The sequence below is a fragment of the Myotis davidii genome, unplaced genomic scaffold (genome assembly GCF_000327345.1).
Source record: "Myotis davidii unplaced genomic scaffold, ASM32734v1 scaffold449, whole genome shotgun sequence".
Lineage (NCBI taxonomy): Eukaryota > Metazoa > Chordata > Mammalia > Chiroptera > Vespertilionidae > Myotis > Myotis davidii.
Genome location: NW_006383007.1, coordinates 1,016,746 through 1,026,773, shown reverse-complemented (window position 1 = coordinate 1,026,773; position 10,028 = coordinate 1,016,746). Strand labels below are relative to the sequence as shown.

Sequence of the window (10,028 nt, the reverse complement as noted above, 5' to 3'; positions counted from 1 at the left end):
TTATTTAGGACATCAAACTTTATTTTTCTAAAGTATTTTTTCATATTCAATGTTGTCAGGGATTTAAAATTTGGCACAAAATTTTTCCAAAGACTCTACTTAATTCCATATTCATTTTGAGTTGATGGGCAAAATTAATTTTTCCTCCTCTGTTTCTATTTATTCTCCTTTAACCTTCATATGAATTAATAATTTTAAAAAAGAAAAACATCCCTGATAACTATTATTGTATACCTATTTTGTGCCAGATGTGTAAGATGTCTTCTAATATTGAGATTAGTAGTGACTATTTCAGAGGAGGTTCAGACAGGTTATGTCTCATTCAAGCCTACTGATATTTGACAAAGACATGAATAGGGCTTGGTTCTAAGTTCTATAGTCTTTCTAACATATATCAGCTGTTTCAACTATTTTTAAAGAAACAGACAATGGCCCAGCCAGAGTGGCTCAGTTGGTTGAGCATCATCCTGTGCACTGAAAGTTTGCTGGTTTGATTCCTGGTCAGGGCACATACCTGGGTTGTGGGTTTGATCCCTAGTTGGAGAGCATATGGAAGGCAACCAATCGATGTGTTGCTCTCTCTTTCTCTCTCCCTTCTTCCCTCTCTCTCTAAGCATGTCCTTGGGAGGATTAAAAAAAAAGAAAACAGACAATGATGAAGTATTTCTATGTATATATTATTTCTATGTTGGTTTAAGAAGTGGGACATATAAGATCCTTATCTTTGACATTTTCAAGCATAGTCTGAACAAAATAGCCTGAAACATAATCAAAGTAAAATCATGGAGAATAGTAACTTTTGAGGGGCCTGGGAGGAACCAATCATTCAGTTTTGCATTTTCAAAAGTGAATGGAGGGTATAGATTTGCAGTGATAAAAAGAAAACCTGAGAATGCCTTAAAATTCTACTCAGCAGAGGGCAGTCGTGTACACAAAATGAGTTAACCAAAATGAGAGGCATCACAAACAAAACAAATTTGATTCAAAGGCACTTTTCCAACATGATTAGTCTAAGTCCCTCTACAAGTTCCCCCTGTTAGTGTGGTTAAACCTGATTTGAAATGAAGACCACATGTAATTCTCAGTTCATTGAGAACATACTTTAGAGTTATTTTTCCCATGAGGATGCATTAGTCTAGTCTAGTCCCTTCGATATAGCTGCCCCCCCAAGTGGCTTCTTGCTATAAAATTTTCTTTTGTCACTAATATTTAATGACTATTAAAAAGGGTCTATATTTACAAGGGTTGTCAGTTTTGAATAGATATAAAATCAAGGTGCTTTAAAAAATTATCTCTCCCTTAGTCTTAGGATGACAGTGTTCTACGTGCCTGTCATTTTGACTCATTTCCCCAGATGGGGAAGGAAACACTCTACCATAAAATATAAATCTTTTTGGCTTTCCAAAATATACCCAGAGGAAAAAAACATATATACTCCGAAAAGCAAGCATTAGATTTTTATATAAATGACTGTGCCAGACAGTAAGCTTTTTCCACATTAAGTTGAACATTTTCCCTACCACGCTTCCAATTAGTAGATTTAGAGGACCCTCTGGCAGCACTACCACTGAGGTCTCACTTGAGGGACTGTACAGACTCCCTTAGTTGGTTGGCCCCGTTCTGGGAGCCACTGGATGCAAAGTGTTAATGGAAGCGCTTTAGGACCAAACAGGTTTCACACGGCACCCAGTGCACAGCCTTCAGACAAGCTCCCGGTGCACCCACCTGGAAGTCGGCAGTTACGGACCCCCCACAGACGTCAATTAACTCGGTCATGTCATAATAGGCATCAAAGGTCCAGACACAGCTCTTCAGGTTGAGGTGTTTGTAGAGCTGGATGGTCTTGTGCTCCCGGACACTGGGGTCAAACTGGAAGGGGCGGTCATAGCCAGGCCCCATGGCCGTGCTGTCGTAGACCTTGTCATCTAGGAACCCTGCCTCTGTGGGGGACGGGGGACAAGAAACAGTAACCCAGTGTGCAGACTTGCCCTTGCTGGCTGCCCAGGAGCTGGGTGGAGAGAAGGGAGACGTTCCTCTGAGACTGATAGAGTTCTCCCTCCATTCGAGACTCTATTACTAGAGCAACCCAGGGCTCCTAACACACACAACAAGTGGATGGGCATTGGTTAGCTGCCTGCTGCCACAGGTTAGAGTGCCTGGGTTCACAGACGCCTCTAAGGGGCTGCAGGAACCTGGGAAGAAAAGGGGAACAAATGCTTCCGTAAATGAAGACCTCAGCTCGGTGGCCCTGCTTATCTTGGAGAAGAAAACACATTGAAGCTTTGCCACACCCGGCAAGCCGGGTTCTGTGCTTCACAACCAGCCCTTGAAGAAATGGGTTTACTATATGGATAATCTGTTGATGAGTTATTATTTTTCTAAGACCAGTTTTTTAAGACTGATTTTTATAAAATAGCTTTTATGAAAAGCCAACAAACATATGTCTATGCCTTCCCCACCCCACAAAGTTCCTGAACTCTTGGGGGAAAAAAAACACCTTAATTGTATGTTAATGAGCAAATAGCTTGCTAATGATGCTTGACTAAAACTTCCCTGCCACAGTCAAAAATTATTGGATCAAATGCTGCCAAGCAACTGAACTACTTTAAATGAAGGAAGACCTTTATGCCATGGAGGGCTAGACACAGATACAACTTCAGAATATTAGGGTTGAGATTTTTAGAGTACTAAAAGAATTCTAGTATTCTGCAAAAGTCGATGCATTTTTTCAGCACCCAACCATCTGCCCCACGAGGACTAGGATCTCAATTCACACGTGTTGAATTTAATTATTTGAGTAGGAAGAGGTGCAAACTTTCAGCCTATGAACATAGTATGTTTCTTTCTCTAGCTCTGTATGTGGAGCGATTAAGCTTTCATGTATAGCTCAGTGACTTGGGAATAATTTACACTCAACTAATTTCTACTATATGAAGACCGTCACTACGCAAAGTGATGCTTAATGAATATGAAAGAGCATATGAATGCTTTTCTATCTTCAAAAACACTGTTAAATGGATCATCAGCGTGAAGGCAGGAAGAACACATTTAGTGAGCACTTGCTAAAGTCAATGGGAAGGGACTGGATCCTTAGTAAAGTAATGTCTGCCGTGGGAGAGGCACCACCCCAGCCATCAGCTCCTTAGGGTCTGTGTCAGCCACAGAGCCACTCAGCCCGAGGCCACGCCCTGGCTGGGGCACCAGTATCCAGTGACTGAGCAAGGCGGGCAGAAGGTCTGTCCCTTGGGGCTGACAATAGGACAAGTCTGACTGGTGGGCACTCTCCAAAGCTCCAGGGAGAGCTAGCTAGTCCAGGCTTCATCGGGCTGCATTGCAGCTGGACTTCTCCCTCTGTCCAGTCCTGCTTCCTCTCCTTCCCGTTCATCTTGGCCCCTGACTCCACCTCTGCTCCTGCTCCTGGAGAACCCATCCTAGAACAGGTAACATCCGCACGTGAGCTTCCTACAGAGGCTGTGATCATGCGATTTATGGGCACAGATCATAACATGCTCACTTAGAGGGAAGGGAAGGAACAAAAATGTACCATAGGTGGCGCTTTAAAAACGCCAATGCATTTATGTCAGTCAGAGAAAGACAAATAGCAATATGATTTCACTCGTTTGTAGAATCTAAAGAACAAAATAAACGAACAAACAAAACTGAAATAGACTCATGGATTGGTGGTTGCCACTGAGAAGTACAGATTGGCAGTTATAAAATAGTCATGGGGGTGTAAAGTACAGCATAGGGAATATAATCAATAATATTGTAATAACTATGCATGGTGCCAGGTGGGTACTGGAAATATCAGGGAGAACACTTTGTAAAGTATATGATTGGCTAACCACTGTGCGGTACATCTGGAACTAATACAAAATAATATTGACTGCAAACTAAATAAAAAAATAAGTGAATCAATAAATAAAAATGCTAATGCATTTAATCCTCACCTTCACTGGTATCAATTGTTTCCTCATGCTGTAGGTAAGAAAAGAATGGCTTGGGGAGGTCCAGCTATTTTTGTTCAGTTGTATAGGTAGCGGACTAAGGATGTGAATCTAAGTCGGTTTGATTCCAAAGTCCCCGGTTTTTCCTATTCATGTCCCTGTCTGAGCTGCTTAGGTTTGGTTGCCTGCTAAGAAGGAAATCCACTAATCATGCGTGTCACGGGTCTGGGAAAACATGCAGAGCAGGGTCCACTCAGTCGCGGGTGAGCCAGCACAGAGCATCCCTCACCTGACATGCCTCTCAGGTCGCGGGTGGTGACCAGATTGGAGCAGATGTGCTGGTGTCGGTAGATGGACTCGGATAACAGGAAATGCAGGTTGTGCAAGGGCATGGTGGAGATGAGGGGCAGCATTCCATCCTGGTGTGGGATCTGCACCGAAATGTGGATTCTAAGGGGGGAAAGGGCAGAACAACGTGTTTAGGTGCATGCTATTAGCAGTTCACAGGGTACATTTCTTTCTCCAAACCCCCTTTTGCCTTCACCAGTGAATTTCCCAATTTTTTTTGTTTCCCAAAGCTTCCCATGTTGTAAGATTTCTCTCTGAACATGAGGGTCTGATGCACACGTGGGGTTGTTTTTTTCTCCCAAGAGATCCTTCAGACTCAGGACTGATAGCAATCAAGAGTTATAGATTTTTTTTGTTCAATACGAGAAAAGATAACATCACAACCACAAATTACTTTAACGCTTTCTTTTGCTTTGAATGGAAGCTTTGTTTCCTCATGAGCCAAAGCTGACTGACGGCTGGCTGTAGGCTTTCCTTCTGTCTCAGTGAGTGTGTGGGGGTTGGGTGGGGTCAACACTCGTATTTCTTTAAAAAAATATGTTTTAAAAATAATTTTTAAAATAAAAGACATCATTGAGCTCTTACACGCTAAGGCCAATATCTCTATCCAAGAAAATATCTTAGGAGTAGTAATATCCTACTCCTCATCCCGTGCCTCCCCAGCTGAAAGGCCTTCCGTCTCCTCAGTGGCCTCAGTGGGCAACACGCTCTCCTGTGATCTACATCCCTCAGCCTCTGAGTGCCTTTCCACCAGAAACTCTGTAACTTACTTATACTGGCTGCTATTTCTTGTATGTCTCCCTGCTTCCCCACTCGGAGGACCAGACCATTTCCTTCACTTCTTTTGTTTCTCTAGAGCACGTAGCATACAATTTTAAATAAAATATAAGCCTAATAAATATTGGTTGAGACTGCACCACCGTGGACCTGTACTTATAGGCTGTGTGTTTTTTTCATTGTACCAAGTTTAAATTTTCAGAATGTTTATTGAGGTGCATTTTGAGTTTTACAGCTTATCTCTCAGAGCAAAGACCCACATTTATAAGAGGAATTAGAATTCTGGGATATGAACAGGATGGCTCTTGGTCAGTAGTGCCCTGGGTACTTCTGTTATTGCTTTTTAACAAAGATAAATTTTATTCTGTGAGAACAAAAGAAGGATTTGCCTATTTTTAGCTATATATTCAAATCTGTTTTTTTTTCCATGCAAATAAGCCCCTTTCCCTGAACTCAGTTGCTCATAAAGGCGCACATATAAACACTGTGAGGTTTAATGAATATGTACAACATACATAAATTCTTTTTCTTTATTTGCTATGCAAAAAATGAAAGTATTCATCTTCCATCAAAATCAGGTGGCACAGGAAAACATAAAAGCACATATATCCTCTGGGGAAGCACTGCCCTAGGCACAGGGGATACAAAATAAACACTCATGGTCCCTGCCCTCACCATCCACTATCGGGACAGAGAGGGAATGAATAGTGATGATGCTCGGAAAGAGGCACATGGGTGCCAGAAGAGCTGGAAGGAGGATCTTTCCAAATGAAATTGGAGGAGATGATGAGAAGTTCTTAGAAGATATGCTCTGAGCTAAGTATAGTAGGACAACTAGACCTAACTACACAGCGTGGGAGGGGGCGGGGGCTGGAGTCAGGAGTAGCAGCATAGCGGGGCCCGCCACCTGAAGGAGTTTGAAGCCCTGGGGAAGTTGCAGTGATTCTCCGTGGTGGACTGGCAGGTGAAAATGTCAAGGGGAGAGAAATGAGGCTAGGATAGGCAAGGGGACAGAAAGTTTTTCTGAAGCATGCCTCACCACCACATCGGTTTGGCTGAAGCATCACTCTTAGACCCGCCCTGCCTAGAGGACACACACAGAAGAGCCCTACGCCCTGTCATTGTGGAAAGCACCACCAGCCTGACCTGTTCGGATGCTCCTTGTGTTTGACATCCAGGTACTTCAAGGTCGCGATGAAGGACTGAGCCTGGAAGCCTCTGGCTGTCCCAGCCATGACGGGGGTGTGGCAGATAGCACTGTCTGTCCCAATGGTAACAATGTTGCTCCTTAAGGGGGTCCCCACATGGCCCACTTTGTCTACAGCCTTTGCCACACAACGCACATGGAACCTCCGGCTGAAGTAAATGCTATCCAGGACCTACCGGGAAGAATAAAACACCTCAGGCAAGTGTACACTACTTACACAGCTCCTTCAACTGTATCTTCCGGATGATAGGACACAAGTTCCTGGTACAAGATAATCTGTGAAGACAATTCATCATCCATCCACCCACCTACCCACCACTTCAGTATGACTCTCCACCAGGAGCCAGGCACTATGGACAGATGGTGAGTACTCACAGCCTAATTCAGTAAGTCAGACAATGAGCAAGTAGACAGATGTGGAGCAAGAGCCGAGATGATTGGTTCCGAGTGCCATACTGTTCTCTTTATCTCTTAGGTTCTGCATAAGAACCTCTCAACAGGTTTTCAGCCCTTCTAGCAAGAGTCATTGGCCTCCAAGTCAAGTTTGTTTAAGGCTTGGTGCCTGGATACAGAGGAGAGATGCTTCCTTCTTAGGAGTTCTTAGTTTTCTTCGTTTTCTAATTCTTTCTCTCCTGCAACCCCCATCTAACGACCACACACATAGCTTAAAGCTGGGAACTTGGCTACTAACACCGACTGGTCTTTGAAGGTCTTTCTACAGATTCTTTCATGCTCCCAGACATACAGAAGCCACAGAGTGCTTAACTTCATCAATGCAGAGGCAGCATGGTCACCAGGACTCTTAGGTTATGTGCGCATACAGATGGAGAAGCAAACAACAGAAATAATTAATTGGTAGTCTTGTGTGCCATAGACCTCCCACAAAGCAAACATACAAACTTATAAATTCTATCCATGAAAACAATTTTCACTGAAGCCTATTAAAAATTAAAGAAGATTTTCCCATTAAAAATTTTAATTAGCTGCCAATGCCTTATTTGTTTATTTATACATGGACTTAGTTCAGAAGGGATTTGAGGCAGCTTACCAAAATGCATAAAATACAATGATATTAAATAAATAATTGAAGAAATAAAGATAGAGCAAAGGGAACTGGGGTAAAAGTATTAGTCACCAATTCGTTGCAAGAAGAAAAACTGAAATATAAAGTAAAATTACGAACTTGGTACCTGTTAGAAATATTTGGCTCAAATCAGAGCAAACTCCCTTTATGGTTTCGTTGAATGGAGACTTAGATACTTATGAAACAATACACTATAAAGGCTTGCCATTTAAAGTTCTTAATCATATAAAATATATTTTAAATTTGAGCTAGGTTATGTTGCAAATGACTTAACCTTCTAGCCTTTCTGAATAAGCTGTGCCAAAGCACTGGGCATCAATCACCTCACTTTATCCAAAGCCTCCCATCCATGTCTAATAGTTCTTCCACTAGTATCCCATTGAAGTGATGCACTTATTAAAGTGGGAACAAACTGTAGTTTGAATAGGAGAAATGGAGAGAAATTCATTCTAAAAGAAATTTCTAATTTCCCAGATAATTAAGTGCATAATTTCAGTACAAAGTCATTGAGTGCTTACTATGTGCCAGATATGGGGCTGAGCCTGCACCCCACTGCTTCCAGCTCTCTCTCTGAAGAGATGAACTTGGCTGGTGCGATGCGTAGCCCCTGTTTCCTCGGCCTGGGAAACCATCTCTGTTCACCGTTCTCTGGTGGTGGCAGGGGTGTTGGTCTGGTTTCCTCTCTGAGGACAGCAACTGCACTGTGAACTTGCTTTCATGTTTTCCCACAAGACTTTGTACAATGATGATCACTCAGTAAGAATTTTATCTTTTTGTTTAATAACTGGTCCCTGCTATGTGCCATGGATGTGCTGGCCACTTTGAAAAATACGAATGTGGTAGAACTCTTGGTCCATGTCTTTATAGAGTTTATAGACTACTTCAGTGGTTGGCAAACTGCAGCTCGCGAGCCACATGCGGCTCTTTGGCCCCTTGAGTGTGGCTCTTCCACAAAATACAGTGCGATTGAAACTTCGTGGCCCATGCGCAGAAGTCGGTATTTTGTGGAAGAGCCACACTCAAGGGGCCAAAAAGCCGCACGTGGCTTGCAAGCCACAGTTTTCCGACCACTGACTTACTTGTTGAACAATTAGAGAGATGTGAAAAAAAGTGATCTTTAATTGTACCTAACTGGAACCTTTGACTTACTATACCATTTATAGGTCACTTTTACATCTGATTTGCCAATGACCTTGTCAAATGGCTAAGTGGAAGAGGTACAATTTTGCAGACCAGGAAACTGAGACTCAGAAAGATGAAGAATTATTTGGCACAAATGTCAAGAATGTAGAGGATGAGAAATTCTGTTCAAACATAAGAGTAATACCAAACCTCTCAACATCACATAATTAAAAACAGACTGAATTAAGATTTGTAAAAAGGTTGTCTGAGTACTAGCTTAGTTCTTTCTACTACACCATGTTACCTTCCTTATATATAAGAATAAAAAGACTATGTGTAGCTGCTCATTTGCTTATTTTATTTATTTATTTATTATTAATTTTTAAAAAAAATATTTTTATTGATTCCAGAGAAGAAGAGAGAGAGATAGAAACATCAATGATGAGAGAATTATTGATAGGCTGGCTCTTGCATGCCCCCCAGGCCCAGACCCCAGACCTACCATGTGGTTGACACTGGTGAATGGTGTGTTGTCGGTGATGGTCTCAAAGGGAGACCGGGCCCCGTTGCCATCAGTGGGGGCAGCCACTTCCCAGCTGAACTGCACGGATGTCTGGTTGATGCCAGCCTCACTGCAGCGCTCCCTCGTGATGGCATACTTGGGGAAATGAGGGTCGCAAGGGGTGACACAGACCAGCGGGTAACCTGGGGAGGGAGATTTCTTGACTCCTTCCTTGGTAACCTCTTCCACATGGTCATAGTCCACAAGTGTGACAACCTGCAAAGGAGCAACAAAGCTTCAGCCCTGGTTAGGTGTCGGGAAGGTGAGAGTACTAAGGCTCTAAAGCAGGGGTGGGCAATGTCTGGCCCGCGGGTCCTAGAAGGCCCATGAAATCATTTGGTCTCGCGCTGCCAAGGCAAGCGCAGGCAGGACTCAAAATTCAATAAATCTAGGAGCTTTTATTCATAGTAACCTAAGTTTATGTTAAGTGAATTATATTAAGCAAATTATGTTATAAATATCCAATGGATAAAAAAAGAAGAGTTTAGGCCAATAAAAAAAGCAGCCATTTATTAATAAACTGCAATGATGTGTAAGTGACATGGAAACTAGTCCATTTCGCACTACCATGCTATTTAAAGGAGACGACATAGTCTGATAGTCAGAGCCTGGTGTTTCCTCTACCACAGCTTTACCCTGATCAAAAAGCTCCTCTTTTTAGGGATTGTGACTCTTTACACTTTTCAAACCACCATTATTATTAATTTTTTAAAAAAATATTTTTATTGATTCCAGAGAAGAAGAGAGAGAGATAGAAACATCAATGATGAGAGAATTATTGATAGGCTGCCTCTTGCATGCCCTCAACTGGGGATCAAGCCCGCAACCCAGGCATCTGCCCTTCTGTCCATAGGCCAATGCTCTATCCACTAAGCCAAACCAGCTAGGACTCATTTGCTTATTTTATTCCAAATGCCATACATGGACCTTAGGGAACTTGACAGAGTCTGAGGAACAAACAGAAACATCAGTTCTTTCTCT

General features: G+C 42.5%; 1 protein-coding gene across 1 annotated transcript in view; it reads right to left on the bottom strand.

Moving 5' to 3' along the window:
• Nucleotides 1-10,028, bottom strand: part of FRAS1 (Fraser extracellular matrix complex subunit 1) — a 479,756-nt gene that overhangs the window by 26,485 nt on the left and 443,243 nt on the right. Inside the window, exons 66-68 of the mRNA XM_006778222.2 lie at nucleotides 6,219-6,451; nucleotides 4,237-4,397; nucleotides 1,726-1,940 (exon numbers count right to left, since the gene is read on the bottom strand). Coding sequence (XP_006778285.1) covers nucleotides 1,726-1,940; nucleotides 4,237-4,397; nucleotides 6,219-6,451 — 609 coding nt within the window. The remainder of the gene's footprint in view (nucleotides 1-1,725; nucleotides 1,941-4,236; nucleotides 4,398-6,218; nucleotides 6,452-10,028) is intronic.